This window comes from Schistocerca serialis, chromosome 2 (genome assembly GCF_023864345.2).
Source record: "Schistocerca serialis cubense isolate TAMUIC-IGC-003099 chromosome 2, iqSchSeri2.2, whole genome shotgun sequence".
In the NCBI taxonomy this organism is placed as follows: Eukaryota; Metazoa; Arthropoda; class Insecta; order Orthoptera; family Acrididae; genus Schistocerca; species Schistocerca serialis.
The window spans coordinates 507,248,084-507,270,278 of NC_064639.1; the positions used below are offsets into that span (position 1 = coordinate 507,248,084).

Here is a 22,195-nt window from a genome sequence, read left to right on the forward strand (position 1 = left end):
CTTTTAGTCTAGTCCTTATATTTCTATTTCTTCCTCGTGGTGTATTGTACAAATCCGTACTTCTTGCTTTGGAATATGTACCCAAAATAAGCTGATGTGCTGCTTTTTGTGGTGGTTATGACTTCAAATTTTTACCAACGCTGTGCAATGAAAGTAAGGGAAATTTGCCAGTTTTTTTATGTTTATATCACCTAAATATGACAAAATCCACATTCCAAATACAGAACAGTCGTGATCCTATCACAGTAGCCATTCCAGCACACGCCTGATATAATTTATGCAAAGCTAGAGGAAATTAAATCTGGATAGCCGGACGGAAAATTGAACCCAATCTGTTTCGAATGTGACTGCAACGCCTTAATTCCTGGAACGCCTTCCACGGTGTTAATACGTATAGCTGTATGGGGAGAGTCAACAAAATCGAATACCTACGATGTTAGTTTACAGAAAATGTATCAGGATGAAGACATAAACACTAAAATGGGTTCTAATAAGGCAGTATTTCAAAAACTGAAACATTTCACACATACTTAAATTCAGATGTACCAAATGGCTCTGAGCACTATGGGGCTCAATATCTGTGGTCATCAGTCCCCTAGAACTTAGAACCACTTAAACCTAACTAACCTAAGGACATCACACACATCCATGCCCGAGGCGGGATTCGAACCATGCAACCGTAGCGGTCACGCGGTTCCAGACTGAAGCACCTATAACCGCACGGCCACTTCGGCCGGCTAGATGTACCACTGAATGCGTATGCCTAAGATCTCATGGGTAGATGTCATAACCCTTGAAGAGGTACTTTACCGCGATGGTAAAAATTTGAAATCGTAACCACCTTAAAACGCAGTACCTCAGCGTATTTTAGGTATATATTCCGAAGCAAGAAGTGCGGATTAGTACAACACATCACTGAGGAAAAAGTAGAAGGGAAACGTGAAATTGTTCTAAGCAGAGTTCCATTGATGCAGAATACCCGACAGTGGTTCGACGTCCAAGATATTGCCGTAGTGAACAGCACAGTTGAGAACGGAAACGAACACTGCTTGATGTTCGCCTGCCTTATGTAGAGACGGCGCTCAAACAAGAGGACGCTTTCTTCGCATACGCCAATCTAATTTTCATATTTCCCTTGCTTCTGTTATTTTGCGCAAAATTCAAATGGCTCTGAGCACTATGGGACTTAACTTCTAAGGTCATCAGTTTCCTAGAACTTAGAACTAAGGACATCACACACATCCATGCTCGAGGCAGGATTCGAACCTGCGACCGTAGCGGTCGCGCTGTTCCCGACTGTAGCGCCTAGAACCGCTCGGCCACCGAGGCCGGCTATTTTGCACAGTCTTGCTTCCTAGCAATCAAAATTTTTTGTATTTTTTTCATTTTTGACTTTCATGAGCTTTTGTGTTTAGCAGGTACAATTTTCTTTTATACTGTTCCTTGTCCTTTTCTTCTTCATTTCATTTATCCTTACAAGAAATATTATAGTGACCGGTTCTCCTGTTCTGCTTGATAGTTATTCTGCACAATTTCAGTATGTTCCCGCGATATATAATGCTAATGGCAAAAGACAACACCTGTGACGTTGACGGCCTCCAAATTGAGGTATGATTTCTAAATCGTTCATGTGCGGCACGATTATTGTGAAGCTTTAATGTGATCTTACCAAAGCCTTCTGAATCTTTCAAACTGTGAGCCGTTAATTTAACATGCACCTTTTATATCAAATGACCTTTCGTTTTATTTAACTTAACTGCTATGCGTGTCAGTTGGTTTTAATATTCCGGATGTGGGTCGAGTGCCCAAACCGTTGTGCCATCTCACTCGGTGATTAACAACTAGTTTTCGCGCTTGATGAAAAATGGCGCAACAAGAGATGAAGTACGGAAACATTCTGCTAGTCAAGTTTTACTAAATGCGTAATCTATGGTAATAACAGAAATAGTAAGATTATAGTCGAGTATGATGTGAAGGATGTACGGAACGACAGTGCACAAAGTGTCTAATGGAAAACGCCTAGCGAGCGGCAGTACGCACAACGTCTCTGCACTGTGGGTTCCGTAAATCCAGGCAGCCACTAACGTTCCACGTTTCCGCAATGAACCGCTACAGCTATGGATTATTGGAGTAGGAGGAGATAATTCATCCGTTTGAGGCAATTTTTAAGGCTGGATAAGTTTTAGCAACATTTATTTCCTTCTATTATATTTACAGAGACTCCTGAAAAGTTTCTTACTAAGTTAAGCGACACTGAACACTTGCTGGGTAAGTTCCCGTGCAATAGGCGGTCTGTCCCATTAGGTAGCATGATTTATTATGACTTTCTCGTCTCAGGTCTTCGGCTATATTATTCACAACTGAGCATGGTGACACCGTGTTTAAGTACTTCGATTGCGCCCTGAACGTCTTCATTTCTTCTTAAAACAAGCTCAAGAAGGAGGGCTGTAATATTTGGGGCATTACGGACTTCCTTCGTTTTGCTATCAAGCGTAAATTTATATGTAACAGTTCTCCATGTTCTCTGTTTTGTTTCTCAATGTAAAACCAAAGAAAAGGAGCGTATATCATGTATAAAGAAAGAGAGTAATTTTACGACATTCCGTTCCGTGTCTGATAAGAATGTAATTTCCATTTTATAAAACACAGCGCAATACACAGTGTGTTTTATTTTTTTCTCGTAGGGCTACGTTAAACATCAACATGACGTGGTGATTGCTCCGAAAAGCCAGCTACCGACTTTCTTTTCTATCCTTTCACAAACGTGCTTGTGCTCCGTGTTTCATAACCTCGTCATCGACGGTGCGTGAGGTCCTAATCTTTCCTTATTTTTGTAGCGTGTTCGAAAACACACTTTTCACTTGCAGCAACTGTCAGAACGACGATAAGAACACACCCAAAAGCCTCGTAATGTTTTAATATGTTACTATCGCTCAGTTCGTTAACTGTAATACCCAGTCCTTCTTCATCTGTTTACTTAATGTGGACTATCAAACTGCCATAGCCTGTAGTCACTAGCTAACGGAATAACTGCAGTTTAAACGAAAAATTCTTATTACGTTGATTGTCTTCATGATTTACTTTTATTTCATTCCATTTTTTCGTTTACATGTCGTGTTTGTGTCATTCCCTTCACGAAGGAAGAGTCTTCAGAGATGTGGAACGAGTCACGTGATACATTAACGGGCAGCAGCAACCGCTGCTGGTTACTTCTGTGAAAATTACAAGCCACAAATTATGACTAGAAGCAATCTAGCCCAGAAATGTATGTTTAAATTGTATCAGCAAACTTCAGTCCACAACTAGGGAAGGAGGAGAAGAAGACAAGCAAATCACAGGCCCATACACAGCACACAAAGGCACTAACAAGAATGCGGAACAACTTGTCCATTATTGTGAAAATTTTAACTTAAAAATTGTGTCAACGCAATTTCAAAAGCCAGGACGAAAACTCACAACATTGAAAACGCTCAAAAACATTTGGGGAGCATTCCAAATACACTGCGCAACAGAATTAAAGGATTACTTTCTGGAAACCCCGTAATTGTCTTCCATTATGACGCGGAAATTTGAAATTTGGCTCGAAGGTGCCTACACTCTTCCTCTGTAACGGTGCAAAAGCGTGGCGTCCTGCGATGTCACCCTCGGGATCGACAACGCCTCTATCAGCGAGGTGTCGACACATACGAAAAAAAGGCCCCTGCTCAGAAGTTCATGTGACGTGTAAGGTGGGTTAATGATGGCGCATTGGCACCAAATTTCACCATATTTCTGCCAAAGGCCACCGAGCACCTGTCAAAGCCCTTTTTACCCACATTGCATCCCTTGTTTTGTCGCCTCTGCGGTGGAGGTCAAAACAGCGACGCCCAGCGTTGAAATCGCGCGGTGTTCTTTTGAGTGACCGAGGAAAACACTTCAGACACACCGCCGCTCAAAAATGAAATGATCTTGTGGCATAGTTGGCCGGAAGGCCCCATCCGGGGAAGTTCGACAGCCGAGTGCAAGTCTATTTCAGTCGACGCCACACTGGGCGACTTACGTGCCGGTGATGAGGATAAAATGATGATGAGGACCACACAACACCCAATCCACGGGCGGAGAAAACCGCCAACACAGCTGGGAATCGAACCCGGGTCCAGTGCATTGGAGGCAAGGACGTTACCACCCAGCTAAGCAGGCGGACACCCTCGCTAAGTATCAACACAAAAAGGCCTCAGGGAGTGGCAAATAGGGCGTCAATGGAATCATCCATTTCGTTGGGGTGTTGATTGCCAGACATTTCGCAGTCGGAAACGACAGTTCGCAATGCAGTGAGGAACAGGACGTTCTTCACAGCTTTGACGCTACTGACACCCTCAGACGTTTGAACCCTTCTGTAAGGACATTGTAGGGCTGCATCCTCATTGGACGTGATTCCATCCCTCTAAGAGTGCAGCAGGACCACAATTTTTGCTCTCGTGTACACTCTTGAGCCACTACGATCCTTTCAAACCCATTCGACGAAATTTTTACGTGATCCGAAGCAGTCAGTTAAGGGTGCTTATGCTTTTTGCGAATTCCTGTTTCGCGTCCTGATGTGACATGTATTGCATGATACCGGGGAGGGTGTGTTTGTGGCGGGGGGGGGGGGGGGGAGGGGGGACGCGAGAGTGACACATGCGTTAATAAACCGGCAAAGAGTCGTTCTAAGGTCGGTATTTATTTTGACAAAGAGATATAATCAAATATTCGCCAAATTTCTTTGACAAAGATCTTTGACGTGGTGCTAAAAGGGGGTATTACACTGTAGTCATATTTATAATCAAATTTCAAGATGGCAGACAACAACTTGTCATGTGCTGCAGTTGCTAGTACCGCAGTTGCACTGTGTGTGTATTTGGAAGAAAAGGGGCGGAAAAGAAAGAAACATGCTTGGATGAACCCATAGGTATTACGTTGAGATAGTAAAAGCATTCAGCAAAATTTGTTACGAGAGCTGCTAGTGGAGAACGCCCAGTTTTATGTATAAATTACTTACGAATTGACGAGACTGTATTTCAGTATTTGCTCAGTAAAGTGGATTCTCATGTTGCAAAACAGAATACTCACTTGAGAAATGCCATACGTACAGAAGATAGGCAAACTGTGACACTGGGATTTCTTGATACAGGAGAGAGCTACTCTAGTTTTCAACAGGGCAATGGGATAATTCATTGCACATTAACCAACATAATTCCAGAAACGTTTGAAGCGCTTTATAAAGCACTGAAGGGCGAATATGTGAAGGTAAATAAATGTTTAGTACACTATATGGGCAATAAGAACTATTTTTCTTTTTGAATAATTTAATTAATGGAATTACTGTTCCAAAAACTACAAAATTAATAAAAAGTACCAAACAGATGAACCGCATTTTAACTTGTTGCACTCATAATTCAAAAATAAACAAACTAGAATAGAAAGCTAAGAAAGAATTTTTTATTTTAGAGTGCGACCACGTCCTCTATTCTAGCTTGCGGTAAAGCCGCCTGGATGTAGAGGTGGATGGCTGTATCTGTGATTGTGGACATGAAGTCGCCTGTATCATATTCCACTTGCCCATCAACAAGCTATTAGTAGCATGACTGTGCCCCTTGCTCACCCCCCACCCCCACCCCCACCCCAGTCGAGGCAAGTTTTCTTTAAAAAAAAAAAAAAGAATAGAAGGAACACACCAACTTTGAAGCCACGTTCACAAATATACTACAGAAACGTTAATTAACTGTAGCGATGCCAGCGTTCCAAGCGGTTACATTTCACATTGCAGTGAACAGAAGACGACCGACTTTTATGATCAAATCTACGACGAGGCCCTAGACTTGATCGTATTTATTTGACGACAGGCGAGATTTGACAAAGTTCCCTATTACAACATCAAATTTCCTTGACACAGATATTTGACATACCAACTTTGACAAAGAATGACAAAGAAGTATGATAATGTAATCGCAGCCTAAGACTACCCATTTCGGCACAGACTCGATGACATCAGCCCACCTTTACTGAAAATTTTAACATTTAACCTGTGCAACCTGACGTAGTCTGCAGGCAGGCAACTCCTCAACACTACTCCGATTCCAGTTGCCACAAAGTCCTCAGCGAAGAGCTGAAACATCCGAAGATATCATCAGCATCACAGATTGTCAGGAACGCTCATCGCACTGCAAACTGTCGTTCTATACCATGAAATGTGTGGCGACCAGCGCCCCAACGAAAGGGGTGGTTTCACTGACGCTCTGTATACCATCCTCTGCGGCCTTTTCGTGTCGATTCCGAGCGGCGATGCATCTGAAGTGTTTTCCGCGGCCACTCATAAGAACACCGCGTGATTTCAACGCTGACGTCGCGATTCTGAGCTCCATCGCTGAGGCGTCAAAAGAAGGGCTTAAATGTGGGTTGCAGGGCGTGTGGCGAACTTCCCATTGTGTAGGATATCCACGGTAGCCTTGGGAAGAATTTTGGTGAAATTTGGTGACAATGGGACATAATGAACTCGCCTTACACGACATTCGAACTGCTGACCACTGGTCTTTTTCGCGTGTGTCGACGCGTTGCTGTTTGAAGCGTTGTCGAGTCCGAGGTCGATACCGCAGAGCGTCACACTTTTAAACCATTACAGAGGAAGCTTGCAGGCACCTTTGACCCAAATTTCAAACTTCTTCGTCGCAATGGAAGACAATCACCGGGTTTCGAAAATGTGATCCTTTAATTCTGTTGCACAGCGTATGAGGTTTGTCCGGAAAATACGTATAAAAGTTGAATAATAACTTGAGACGCGATACACTTCTGCCAACGCCGTTTCCACTGTTTATAACATTGCTGAAAGTCTTCAGTTGTGATGTTGTTCAGTTGCTGTGTCGTTTCCGCCTTGATGGCTTCCACATCTCCCAAGTGCCGCCCCCGAAGCACCATTTTGCATTTCGGGAACATGGAGAAGTCACACGGGGCTAAAGCGGGTGAATAAGGCGGGTGATCTGTCTCGGTGATTGAGCTTGGGCCAAAAACTCGCGCACAACGAGCGACGTGTGAGCGGGCGCATTGTCGTGATGAAGGATCCACCTGCCCCCTTTTGCCAACTCCGGTCGAGCTCGGGCTACACGAGCTCTGAGACGTGTCAGTTCTACATAACCTTGAGGATAGATGGTAACTATCCCACGATAACCTGCTTTCAAAGTTTCAAGATTCATTATTACGCTAGGGAACTAGGAATCAGCCCCAAATGTATCGCTTCCATAGTGGCCGCAAAGAGAAGATAAAACTAATTACAGCATTTAAGCAGTGATTCATCCCTCGCTCCATATGCGAACGGAACAGGAAGAAACCATAATGCATGTTATAAAGGTAAGTACTGTCTGATTCGCAGGGGTTGAAAGTAGAAGTAGATGGCGGCACCATTAGCTACCTCTTTACAAAACCTGTAAATTGTATTCAGATGGAAATTATATCATATTTTGATCAATGAGAGACGAATTCTCATTAGGTTCTTGGTATTCAGTTGGGATACATTATTTCTTCTTTGTAAATCTCGCCAGAAATTGTTCCCGCTATTATAAGCGTGAATAGGTGTTTGAAGGAAGTTGAGCCGATTCCGTAATCTGGCATACAGAGACAGGATGCAGACGGAACTGCACAGTCATCCACATTTATCACTCGATTTGGTCCGAGAAGCCTCGATGATTTCATCAGGCGTCCAAGGACTACTTCTGCGAATCATTATAACGGCTGTTCGGAGTAAGGCAATCAAGCATTCTGCCAAGTTGATCAAGTTTGAAAACTAATTTCTGTCACCATTCTATGGTGACAAGAAGCATTTATTGAAGGAATTCTCTTTTATGAACCATTAATAACATCGACCAGCCCACTGCTTTTCATGAGACCGGTGTGTTGATCTTCCACAATCCCATGTTAAGTGTGCAGCTACTCTAGGCCTTCTTTGTATCTCATTTTCCATTACATTTTATCTTTTCCATACGGATAACGTATAGAGAGTGGCATGGGGGAAACAGCATTTCTTTCAGTGTGTTAGAGAATGTGTCTGTGTTACTGATAATGTGCTGGAAATTTTGTCCCATCGTATTTAGTTTTTGCTGCAGGTGGCAGTTTTTGCTGCAGGAGTGAGCTCAGCTGAATACTTACGTAGTGTCTGAAAAAATCAAATCTGTTGCAACAAGTATTTCCTTTTCATATCGACTGTGACGATTTGTTGTTAGGGGCCTCAGGGTAACATAATCCAACCACGCTTCTCGAGGCAAGGTGCTTTCTCATTTTACAGATGTAGTACACCGTGCTTCTCGTCGTAGTCGTCACTTTTATGTTTCTACTCATAGAGAAGTGAAAATACTCTTATGATTTTTTTAAGTAACATATGGCAAAGTTTGCTTGTATTTTATTGTAGTAAGTGTGTATCAAATTTCTATGTCTGGTTGTGTATATTATTGTAGTAAGTCTGTATCAAATTTCTATGCCTGGTTACGCACGATACATTGCAGTTACCTAAGCCTGAGATTTATTTAAAATATGATACGGCTAAAAGTTTGGTGTTAAAAAAAGTAAAACTCAGTCACAGTATCAATATATCAGCAGGACGAGTTCTGTGGATAATCTCTGACCTTTTAAAAGTTTGTTGCATTGTTTATGCGTTCCCGTTCTGACAGAGAATTTACTTTAATTTTCTGGCTTTGTATTATAGATTATAAACAACTGCTGCCCACTATCTGCTGTGATGCATCTTGAATTGCATGTTTTTTTCAGAAAACTGATGATACAATAAGTTTCTCGATGAATCTGGAATATACCTCAATTTTTTTCGCCAGATGGCGACGTTATTGTTTACATGAAAATTTAGTGTTTCCTTTATCTTAGCCTCTTTTGTATCTCATTTTCAATTACGCTTTATCAGTCTGTATGGATAATACAAAAAGAGCGGGACGGTGGAAAGCCATTTTCTTTGACTGTATAAGAGAATGTACATGTGTGTAGCCACAAAAATCAAATCGCCATACTTGATTTGTATGTGTTTCATACCATTTTGAAAAAAAAAGGGTCGTGCTGTACATATATATGACTTGCACTCACTTGTTGGAAATCCAATGGAAAATGTGCTATGTTTTGTATTGTTTTAAATTTTGGCGCATAACAAAACATTATGAACAGTGTATTTCCGAGCCGAATCACAGGCACCTTGCGAATGGGTAGGCTACAATTTCATGCAAAGAAGGAGGTTTCGGTAATTTCATTTTTATTCCTTGAGCTTGGTTTTTTCTACATAGGCGTAAGTTGCCTATTTCTACCGTCTCTCTTTATTTTTTATTGTATTAAATCACGCCTTAAGAACTACATACTAGTCAAATAAAAAGGAACAATTAATGATGTTATAAAGTTTTCTCCGTGTGTATTCGTAGGCTTTACATAAGCTTTACTTATTATATTTGTGCTAAACATTTTAAATCTGGCTACCGCCTTGTTACGTGGTTAATTCTTAAAAAGGACCACTTGAATTGTAATTATTTGCTTCATGCTACAAATTAATTTTATCGTGTCGGCACTGACAATATTCTCCCTGAATTCTGTCAATATGTCGTTTATAATACGGTCGGCATTTATGACGTATCTGTAACTTATTTGCATTTTGTGTTAATAAATGCCAGCAGATGGCAGTATGTGCCGTGCGTTTTCAGTGAGTACGGTGTATCAACAATAGATGGCGACGAAAATTTTGTCGGCCATCTTTGTTACAGACAGTTTATGATTTCGGGACTTTTGGGAAAGGAAATCCTTGAACTAAAAGTTTCCTGTTTTAACTGGAGATTTTTTTCTGTTAGGTATGTAACCTCTATGTTTTTTTATTAGTCCGTACTGCTCACAACCTGTAGACATAGCGTATATTTACTAGTAATGATTCTCCATGAAGGAACTATAATAGTCACATCGATCTCGATGCAAAGAAAGAACGGAAGGATTCCATTTCACTAGTCTCACAACTAAGCAACTATGTAGAAGAACACGCCGGTTTTATGACAGATGTTTTAAGATACGTGAAAGAAAAAATAATATGATTGTCAGAAGACGTAGTATGTATTTTTTAGTGCGGTTAGGGGAAACGTTCCGCGTCGTAATTTGTGCATCACATTGTAAGATATTGCATATTTACGTGACCTTAATTCTTATTGAAGACAATGAATAAGTGAGTATTTGAGATCAGTATACGCAAATAACTGTTTATTGATTCTGTTTTTATTTGCTTTCTTGGCGTTCTCGTTTCACATGTAACGTGTTAAAACTTTCAGGAGCCGTCGGCGACCGAGTGGAGGGCAGTTTTCAACCATCAGATTCACCTTTTTATCCTAGAGCACCGCAACAGCCTGTCTCAGCAGCATACCCAACTCATCCCCAGTTCGATGCTAATTATGGATATTATTCTGTGAACCAGGGTAAGTTTAATTTCAATTGCAAGGAGCAACGCGGTTTGTGTAGCACAGAATATTTTATTACCCTTGTGAATTCGTAAACTTTTTTCGGTTAAACGAAGTAAGACTCCGATTTACAGTTGTTTCGTGGTAGACGATGTTCTGTTATTTTTCTGTTGTACAAAATTGATTACGTATTATTTGAAGCCCATCGAAGCCGTCCATTGTGACATGTGCAAGCACTGCGAAGCAGTTCTGTACTAAGTACTGCAGATAGCTTTTACGTACTCGTTAAGAACGTAGTCTGTAACTGTAATCCATGTCTGACTTGCCATTCGTCTGTAAAGGCTTTCGCACTTCACATTAAAGTAGGTTACATTATTATGGAACTATTACGCCATATGAAAGTGTTCAGGCAGAGCGTCTGTTAAGTTAAATGGAAATAGTGTTAACAACGTATTTCGTAAGTAGAGATTGTTCTCTTTTGTCAGTGTCGTTCGGTCACAAGAAATGTAGTTGTTTTTGTGCAGTGTAGGCTTTGCCCCTGTGTCTTAAAGTACTACAGTTTGATAGTTGCATAAGAATCGTTGATATTTAGGAATATTTTCAAAACTCCCAGATCTTGAACCTTTCCTTGTTACCTATAACTTCCGTTAGCAGTATTAGTTCATTGTGGTTCAGTTTTGGTCTCTGTAGAATAAGTTTGAGGGAATGATGTGTTGGTAAGCATACCATATGTCTGGAAAAGCACAAAATAGTTTCGTGTTAAAAGTTGTAGGACTGCTGAGAAAGACTTAAGTCGAATATAGAAGGCAAACATTTTATGGATACTCAACAGTTAGTTAAACTATATTTGTTTACTTCAAATACTGAGAGTAGGGTCACATTATTTGACAGTTATGGCGTAGGTATCTTTTCATACTTTAACATGATTGAAAAATTACCGATGGTAATTCTCTGTAAATCAAATAATTAAGAAATATGGGCTATTTCTAACTTTCCATAATAAATATGACTTGATATATGTAAAGCTCACTTTTATTGACAAACAGTTGGCTGTATTTATTTTGAGATTATGTAATTTCATCAGTTGTGGTAAAGGTACACAGAATTTTTAAAAGTGTTAATACTGTGATTAGATAAGGAGCTAATGTAGTGTAGTGTCTTTTTTTGTGGGGGGGGGGTTGTTATACGTATCTATTTAAGCACCACTGTAACTGTAATAATGTATTTATTTTTGTTATTTTTGGTTTGCATTAATTACCCACCAAGTGAGAACTGCTGTTACACTTGTAAAACTGGGGCTACATAAGAAGGCTGTAGAGATGTGGTTTGATATTTCTGCCTCATTTAAAGATATCTCTTCTTTAGTTCCATATTTTTGCTTCAGCAAGATTATGACAGTTTTTCCCAATGTTGTTAAAGTTTGTCATTTCCTGCTGTGTTCCTGACAAGAATTGAAACATTAACAGTATACTATTGTGTTGTAGGTGTGTTTACTGCAGGAATGAGTGAAATAAGCAGTTTTAGTACTGTGAACTCCTAGAATAGTGGGGACAGCAGTAATGTTGTGGAGCATAGTGAAGTTGATGATATTACATTTCCACTTTGACCATTGGTGTTTATGGTGACTGATCTGTAACATTACCCATGGTGTATGTTAGGTTGGAAAGTGATAGTTTGATTGCCAGTTAGCAAAGCCACCAAAAATGTCACAAAAACAAAATTCAGCAAAAGTGCAGTTACGTTGTACCCAGTTCTCTTATGGTGTATGGCAGTTGGTAACTATGCTGTGAGTAATGGAAAGTGAATGATTGCATTTGTTTTCAATATGGAGAATGGTATGAATGACCTGACCTGCAACAAAGTATGAGGTTAATCTTGACTGTGACAGTTTAGGTGTGAGTTGGCAAAGCCAACAAATGTGAATTGAAGAAAGATAAATGTTCTGACAGACTAGCCTGAAGTGAAGCCAGAGGCTTCGGTTAGGTTGTAAAGTGACAATTTTGTTGTGAGTTGGCAAAGTCAACAAATCCCAAAACAAAAATATGATTACCATAATTGATGTGTAGCATAGCCCGAGATGTACATTCGCCACTGCAGTAACCTACTTCTGTCTTTATTCCTGATTTTGCCAAAAATTCCAACAATATGGGAAATTCTAACCTAATGGAATAAAATAACAGCCAACTTCATTTATAAACCATAGGAAATTTTGAATGAGCTTTCTAATCGACTACTGACAACCTGCTCATCTTTCACCATGTTCATTTCCTGTCATTCATTGCAGACCAACCAACTGCACAATGCAACAGAGGAGACAGGTACAACATGTTGTGGTAATACACTGATCTGGAGCATAGCCCGTCTACTTTAGAATGAATGGTGACAGTTCCATTGTGTGGTGGTGAAACCAATGAATGAATTGTGACAGTAATCTTCCTTTGTTCCCACATCCCGTGCCCCAGATCTGCTTGCCCACAAAAAATAAAGCATCTCCTTACACTTTTTGTTAAAAAATAGGTTGTAGGTTTTATGCTGCCATCTCAGGGACTTCATACACTGTACTGACACAACAGCAGTAATGCTACATACTAAAAACCACTACAGTAACTTTTCTCATAGTAGGGTGTGTGATGGCATTCGGTATATTGTATTGAAATTCCCCACTCTGCCTCCTATGAAACTTGACTTAGAGTTAACACTTAGTTGCAATGTTCATCACAGATGCAGTACTTATCACTGATGTGTTTTATTAAGCTGCTTATAATATTCATATCAGAAATCGCTGGTAATTGTATAAAACACAGGTTGAAATTTGATGTTGCCCAATGAATTGCAAATTACAAATTGCTTCAACCGAAATGTTATTTATCAGTTGATTCAACGTGCTAGTTTTAATGTTTCATGCAAGAATTGTCACATTGACTTCTCATAGGATTATTGAACCAAGGAATATTATATTAAATTTATTTGTATATTTGATCCGTGTGCTCTGCAATTACACAGTGTGCTACAGATGTTGAAAAAACATGTCAGAATTTACATTGGGTATGTTATGGTTTGCAATATGTTGCAACACATGCTGTCGTTGGTCTTTATATCCTATATGGATAATTCTTCTTAGCTTCTGAGGCTTTTTCCTGTGCCTGTCTCACCTGTTGCCTCCAAATGCTTCCATCATTTGCTACTTCTTGCCAGTTAGTTACTCCCATCCTGTTGAGTGTAGTTTTTTAAGTTCATTTAGCCATTATTCCTGGATCTCCTAGTTTGTATTTTACCAAATGATTTCTCCTTGAATATTCTTGAAACCACCTGATCCTCTTTCATTCTCATCAGATGGCTTGCCCATAATCATGTGGAAATATTAGGATAAGAATGAATTAATAACTTGCGTTATGTATAATGCAAACATTTTCACAGTTACTGCAGAAAAGACTAACTAATTTGTTATAAATTATTAAATTGATATTGTGCTGAACTTCAATATCTAGAAATAGAAATAGCATGTAAAACTGTAACAGTATTCATACTGTGTAGGATAATTTGGAAATTTGTTTCTGTATGAAGATGAAGCACAAGTGTAATAGACAAATATATTGTGGTTTGATCAGTGTTTTTATGACATTATCACCATTACAGAAAGCCCATCTCAGTTTGGAGACAGCTATGCAGCAGCAGTAAATCCATACCAAGCAGCAGCTCCCCACCATGGAATGAGTTACAACAACCCACAGCAGTCCCTTTATGGCTCGGCGTTGTCGCCTGCCGCCAGCGCTCATTATGGCTCCTCCAACCATGGTCAGTCAATTTGTTCTTTCTACATATGTTAATAATTTTATGTGTAATGTGTACGGTTAAATGTTAATTTTTTTTTACTCACACTGTGTTCCATCTTAAGAACACTATTCATCATATTTATTACTGGCATTTATATGTGGAGCCAAATCTTTATGGACTAAAGAAATAAGTCAGTGTAAAATGTAGATGAGGAATTAAGTGTTCGTAAACATTTTCGGAATGCCTGAGGTTAGATGAGAATATTGGAAAATCCATAAAGTGGATCCTGAATTACTCGCATGGGCATTCTCTTGTGTTGGAACTTATTTCAAGAAATGTGTGGCTTGTAATTAGAAGAATATAAATGCAGCTACTGTAGTTGGTATACTAATTGAAATGAATGGTTGAGACTCACTTTTTTAACTAGATTCAGACATGACCGTTAAGAACAGAGGGTCTTGTATAGTCTTGGTTAACAAAAGTTGCCAAATCTTCCACATCATAAAATCTGTCTTATACAGTCTTGCCACACATGTATAATGCATCTTCTGTGTGGTAATCACTCACAGTACACTGAAAACTTTGCATGGATGGATAATACTGCCCTCCATAGTCTGCATATATACCCTGATGAAAAGTATCCAATCATACCTGTGTAATGCAGGATTGATCACTAGATGTCACAGGAGGCAGGCCTGCCAATATACCAGGAATGGGGAGTATTGTATTGTCAGTAGAGAGGCAGTAACAGGAGACCAGATCGGATAGGAGGGCTCGAGACTTCGAACGTGGAATAGTCATTGGATGACACCAGAGTAACTAATTCTTCTACAGCTGCCCAAGTTGACTGTTGGTGATAGGAGTGTGCAGAGGAAACACGAAGGAACAATGACAAGTAAACCAAGACCGGACAGACCTCATGTCTCAGACCTGTTTAGCATCAACCAAAATGGCTTTGCTGTGCTGCAAAGCAGGAGGAAACTGCAGCCCTAATTATTCACAGGGGCATGCAGTTCTACTGTATGTTGAAAGGATGATGGTGTCCTCTTGGGTCCCTCTCTCAGGTCTCCACGTGAGACTACTCAGGAAGGTGTCATCATCATTAGAAACAAAACTGGCAGTCTACAGATCAAAGTATGGGATGTTAGATCCCACTTTGGAGGATGTCATCATCAGGAGAAACAAAATCTGCCATTCTATGGTTCGGAGTGTGGAATGTTAGATCCCCAAATCGGGTAGGTGGGCTAGAAAAATTAAAAAGGAAAATGGATCGGATGAAGTTAGGTATAGTGAGAATTAGTGAAGTTTGGTGGCAGGAGGAACAGGACTTCTGGTCAGTTGAATACAGGGTTATAAATACAAAATCAAATAGGGGTAATGCAAGAGTAGGTTTAACAATGAATGAGAAAACACAAATGCAGCTAAGCTATTATGAACTGCATAGTGAATGCATTATTGTAGCCAAGATAGTTGAGATAAAAGAAATGATTCAGACAATTCAGGAAGACGAAAATTTATCAGTCATTGGGGGCTGGAATTCGATTGTAGGGAAAGGAAGAGAAGGAGAAAAATAGTAGGTGAATATGGACTGGGAGAAAGGAATGAAAGAGGAAGCCATGTGATAGAGTTTTGCGCAGAGCATAATTTAATCATTGCTAATGCATTTTAAGAATCATAGGAAGAGGTTATTGTGGAAGAGATCTTGAGACACCTGAAGGTTTCAGATTGATTATATAATTGTAAGACACAGATGTAGGAACCTGGTTTTAAATTGCAAAACATTTCCAGGGGCAGATGTGGTCTCTGGCCATAGTTTATTGGTTATGAACTGTAGATTAAAACTGAAGAAACTGGAAAAAGGTAGGAAATTAAGGAAATGGTGCCTGGGTAAGACGAAAAAACCAGAGGTTAGTGAGAGTTTCAGAGGGAGCATTAGACAAAGATAAGACTAGAACAAGGGAAAGAAATACAGTAGATGATGAATGGTTAGATTTAAGAAATGTAATAATGAAGGTAGTGGAGGTTCAAATAGGTAAAAAGACAAGACCTAGTAGAAATCTTTGGATAACACAAGAGTTATTGAATTAAATTGTTGAAAAGAGAAAACACATAAATACATCAAATTAAGCAGGTGAAATGGAACACAAATGCTTAAAAAATCAGATTGACAGAAAGTGAAAAATTGCTAAGCAGGGATGGCTAGAAGACAGATGTAAGGATTTAGGAACATATTTCATTAGGGGATAGACAGATACTTTCTACAGGAGAATTAAAGAGGCCTTTGGTAAAACGTGAAGCAGCTGTATGAACGTAAAGAATTCATTTGGGAAACCAGTCCTAAGCAAAGAAGGAAAAACTGAAACGTGGAAGGAGTGTGTTGAGGCTATGTACAAGGGAGTTAAACTTGAAGGAAAGTGGACGTAGATGAAGATGAGATGGTGGATACATTTCTGCCGAGAATAATTTAATAGTGTCTACAGATCTAAGTCGAAACAAGGCTCCCCGAGTAGACAATATTCTGTCAGAACTACTGATAACCTTGGGAGAGCCAACCATAACAAAATTCTTCCAAGATGTATGAGTCAGGTGAAATACTCTCACTTCAAGAAGGCTGTAATAATCTCAATTCCAAAGAAACCAGATACTGACAGGTGCAACAATTGTCAAACTACCTGTTAAATAGTCATGATTGCAAAATACTAATATGAATTCTTTACAGGAGAATGGAAAAACTGATAGAAGCCAACCTCATGGAAGATTAGTTTGGATTCTAGAGAAATATAGGAACACATGAGGCAGTACTGACCTTATGTCGTATCGTAGAAGATAGGTTAAGGAAAGGCAAACCTGCATTTATAGCATTTTTAGACTTAGAGAAAGCTTTTGACAACGTTGACTGGAATACTTTCTTTCAAATTCTGAAGGCAGCGACGGTAAAATACAGGGAGCAGAAGGCTGTTTACAATTTGTACACAGAAACAAGACGGCAGTAATGGAAATGGAAGTGCCGTGTGGCAGGCCCCCCCCCCCCCCCCCCCCCCCCCCCCCCCGGTCGGGTAGACCATTCGTCTGGTGCAAGTCTTTCTATTTCGAGTTGATGCCAGTTTGTGTGTCGATGGGGATGAAAGGAGGATGATGATAAGGACAACATAATACCCAGTCCCTGAGTGGAGAAAATCTCCGACTCAGCCGGGAATCGAACCCAGGCTGTTAGGTATGACATTCCGTCGTGCTGGCCACTCAGCTCTCAGGGGCGGACACGGCAGTAATAAGAGTTGAGGTGTATGAAAGGGAAGCAATGTTTGAGAATGGAGTGAGACAGGGCTGTAGTCTGTCCCTGATGTTAGTCAACCTGTTCATTGAACAGGCAGTAAAAGAAACTGAAGAAGAATTTTGATTAGAAATTTAAGTTCAAGGAAAAGAAATATAAACTTTGAGGTTTGCCAATGACGAGGGACTGGACAGTGTCTTGAAAAGTGATATGAAATGAACATCAAGAAAAGTAAACCAAGGATAATGGAATGTAGCCTAATTAAAGGTGATGTTGAGTGAGTTAGATTGGGAAATGAGAAACTTAAAATAGTAGACAAGTTCTGCTATTTGGGCAACAAAATAACTGATGATTGTCGAAGTAGAGAGAATATAAAATGTAGACTGGCAATAGCAAGGAAAGCATTTCTGAAGAAGAGAAATTTGTTAACATCAAATATAGGTTTAAGTCTTGGAAAGTCTTTTCTAAAACTATTTGTGTGGAGTGTCGCCATGTATGGAAGTGAAGCATTTACGATATACAGTATAGACAAAAAGAGAATAGAAATTTTCAATATGTGGTGCTACAAAAGAACATTGAAAATTTGACAGGTAGATCCTGTAATGAATGAGAAGGTATTAAATAGAAATTGGGAGACAAGAAATTTATGGCACAACATGAAGGGATCACCAACATTCTGAGACATCGAGGGATCACCAACTTAGTACTTTAGGGAACTGTAGGAGGCAAAATTCATAGAGAGAGAAAAGGGACAAATGCAGTAAGCAGATTTAGAAGGATATGCTCTTGTTACAACATACTGCCCCAGTCGAAGTCAATACACGCATCCTAATTTTAGGCAAGTCTTACTGAAACTACTACGCACTTTTGGGTACACTAACCAGCTGTTTGCTGGTATGAATGGCCACCTCCGAACAGTGGCAGAGCACAAATTCAGCCAGTCAGCAGCAGATCTTCTGCTCAGCAAAGTGTGGTTGACTTTGGTACTAAATTAAAAGGAGTGCCATCTGGATCTTCCCTCTTTCACAGGGTAAAAATACTCCTGCAATACATTCTTCAGTCGTTCAATCTTCTTAGCCTCTTATTTCAACAGTTATTGTCTGATAGCTTTCTGTACCCTTATTCCCACCTGTTTACTAATCTGTCATCCACACTACAGTCATGTTGGTAGTTGTGGTCTATTGTTCAAAATGTTTTCCAGAATACAGCATGGAGCAACTCCTGGATGAAGTTAAATGTATAGATAACTTGTTTGTAGCAAACACACCATGATTTCACACCATTCAACGTGTTTGCATTTTTAAACCACAAGCTTAATCAGTAGGTTCCAAAAATAAGGAGAAATCGTCCAGCCAACATTTTACAAGACATATAATCAAAGAGTTCTGTACAAAGTTAATTATGTGCATAGATGACGGTGGTGGTGGTGGTGGTGGTGGTGGTGGCGGTGGTGGTGGCGGTGGTGGTGGCGGTGACAACGGCTATTATTATTATTATTATTATTACTATTATTATTATTGGCAGAAAATCCTGAGAAATTTTTGTCTTATGTAAAAGTGGTAGTTGGATCAAATCAAAATGTCCAGACACTCTGTGACCAAAATGGTACTGAAACAGAGGATGACAGACTAAAGGCCGAAATACTAAATGTCTTTTTCCAAAGCTGTTTCACAGAGGAAGACTGCATTGTAGTTCCCTCTCTAGATTGTCGCACAGATGACAAAATGGTAGATATCGAAATACACGACAGAGGGATAGAGAAACAATTAAAATCGCTCAAAAGAGGAAAGGCCACTGGATCTGATGGGATACCAGTTCGATTTTACACAGAGTAGGCGAAGGAACTTGCCCTTCTTCTTGCAGCAGTGTACCGTAGGTCTGTAGAAGAGAGTAGCTTTCCAAAGGATTGGAAAAGGGCACAGGTCATCCCCATTTTCAAGAACGGACGTCGAACAGTTGTGCAGAACTATAGACCTATATCTTTAACGTCGATCAGTTGTAGAAGTTTGGAACACGTATTATGTTCAAGTATAATGACTTTTTTGGAGACTAGAAATTTACTCTATGGGAATCAGCATGGGTTTCGAAAAAGACGATCGTGTGAAACCCAGCTCACGCTATTCGTCCACAAGACTCAGGGGCCATAGACACGGGTTCCCAGGTAGATGCCGTGTTTCTTGACATCCGCTAGGCGTTCGATACAGTTCCCCACAGTCGTTTAATGAACAAAGTAAGAGCACGTGGACTATCAGAGCAATGTGATGTTTAATATCGTGGCAGAACGTTACTGATATCCGGCAGTTCTCCCGTGTTTTTATGGAACTATCAGAGCAATGGTGTGATTGGATTGAAGAGTTCCTAGATAACAGAACGTAGCATGTCATTCTCAATGGAAGTGAGTGATTTCGGGTGTGCCACAGGGGAGTGTCGTAGGACCGTTGCTATTCACAATATACATAAATGACCTTGTGGATAACATCAGAAGTTCACTGAGGCTTTTTGCAGATGATACTGTAGTATATCGAGAGGTTGTAACAATGGAAAATTGTACTGAAATGCAGGAGGATCTGCAACGAATTGATCCATGGTGCATGGAATGGCAATTGAATCTCAATGTAGACAAGTGTAATGTGCTGCGAATACATAGAAAGAAAGATCCTTCATCATTTAGCTACAATATAGTTGGTCAGCAACTGGAAGCAGCTAATTCCATAAATTATCTGGGAGTAGGCATTAGGAGTGATTTAAAATGAAATGATCATTTAAATTTTATTGTCGGTAAAGCGGATGCCAGACTGAGATTCGTTGGAAGAATCGTAAGGAAATGCAATCCGAAAACAAAGGAAGTAGGTTACAGTACACTTGTTCACCCACTGCTTGAATATTGCTGAGCAGTGTGGGATCTGTACCAGATAGGGTTGATAGAAGAGATAGAGAAGATCCAACGGAGAGCAGCGCGCCTCGTTACAGGATCATTTAGTAATCACGGAAGTGTTTCGGAGATGATAGATAAACTCCAGTGGAAGACTTTGCAGGAGAGATGCTCAGTAGCTCGGTACGGGCTTTTGTTGAAGTTTCAAGAATACATCTTCACTGAGGAGCCAAGCAGTATATTGCTCCCTCCTATGTATATCTCGCAAAGAGACCATGAGGATAAAATCAGAGAGATTAGAGCCCACACAGAGGCATACCGACAGTTTTTCTTTCCATGAACAGTAAGAGACTGGAATAGAAGGGAGAACCGATAGAGGTACTCAAAGTACTCTCTGCCACACACCGTCAGGTGGCTTGCGGAGTATGGATGTAGATGCAGATGTAGATTATGTGTGACGATAATGATGGTAGTAGTGATAATTTCTTGTGGTTCAATGGACTACTGCACCATTTCCCCTGATATCAAACAGGACAAAGGGGAATCACAGTTTAACATGGAGTTCGAACACTGTTGTTTCTAGTGACTCTTCACATCATTGACGGGTGAAGGCTAGGTTAAAACAAAGAGTGAAAATTCTGTGGTCTGGCCTCTTGGTTCCCAGGCATGCACTTTACCACGAAGACCGAAATATATATATAAAGTTCATTTATAGGTTTTAACGAGTGAGTCAAGTTAGCAGCATAACAGGTTAACACACGAAGAACGAAAAGCACGAAGCCTGGAGCGTGAACCAATCCCAGCACAGCAGTCGCTGTCATTCATGATGTCAAATCTGCCGTGTTACCGGTTTTGTTCGGAGTGAACATAAACAACGTACATCGTGTGTTGTTTCTGCAATGTGCTTGTGTTGAACTGTGCTTGATGTTGCTGTGGTTTAGTGTGGTGTGCGTACTGTAAGACTGTCAGTACACACACCATCAGATTATTTGTCTTGTCGCTCTAACGAAGTAGGCGAGTGTCAACAATATGTCTCGTGGTCTTATCGTGGCGTGTTTATCTTCTGCCATTAGGTCAGACGATAGAAATGCCACTTGCACACTTACGAGTAGCAGATTGACGGTGACCAACTTTAAACAGAACTTGATTAATTTTCACACACATTTATTAAAATAATAACAAGCATAAAAATTACTTAACTTGGTTCTGGATGATATTTACAATTGAAAATCTGAAGTTCCTTTCGTATTGGTATGTTAATCTTATTCTCACATATCTCTCTGATACTTGACAAAAGTGTCTATACATTTATCTTCATGGCTATGTACAGGAATATGGTAATCTTATTAGGCGCAGACTGAAACTTGACTATAGACTGGTACAGACAAATGTAGTACTCGTACAGACTAATGCAGACTGGTACAGACTAGTGCAGACAAATGCAGACTGGCCAATCGGAGGTCTGTACACTCGTTACAATACCTCACGCGTTCATGTATCACTGCGCGAGTGTGATCCGTGAGGAGAAAAGGTTCTATGTTAGCAGCAATCTGATTGGCTGTGTTACATATTAATACGCGGATCAGCGGAAGCAGAATTTGGTTCATCTCTATGGCAGCGCCATCTCGTAGTGCGGAGACAGACGAGTGCTGCGCCTGCGCTGTTGTGCTTAGCGGGGCGCGCTCTAGTGGGAAAGTCGTGTACGCGCTGACTACGCAGAACTATGTGCACAACATTTGGAAAATTCTGATACTCGAAAAAAAAGAAACTTTGTTCACGTAATGACAGTCCTTTGCCTCAAGGCATGCTGTTAGACAGTGAGGCACAGAAGTTACTACAGAGAACTCT

General features: G+C 40.2%; 1 protein-coding gene across 4 annotated transcripts in view; it reads left to right on the forward strand.

Annotated features, from left to right (window-relative positions):
• The window catches only part of LOC126457473 (nascent polypeptide-associated complex subunit alpha, muscle-specific form), a 144,662-nt gene that overhangs the window by 19,834 nt on the left and 102,633 nt on the right, over window positions 1-22,195 (forward strand). For 2 of the 4 annotated variants that reach the window (XR_007585474.1, XM_050093765.1), the window contains exons 2-3: window positions 10,305-10,448; window positions 14,067-14,225. Coding sequence is in view for 3 of the 4 variants with exons in the window: in XM_050093765.1 (XP_049949722.1) it covers window positions 10,305-10,448; window positions 14,067-14,225 (303 nt within the window). In the remaining variant the exon portion in view is untranslated. Of the gene's footprint in view, window positions 1-9,702; window positions 9,840-9,893; window positions 10,202-10,304; window positions 10,449-14,066; window positions 14,226-22,195 lie in introns of those variants that run through there. The other 2 variants (XM_050093766.1, XM_050093767.1) reach the window with 2 other exon arrangements.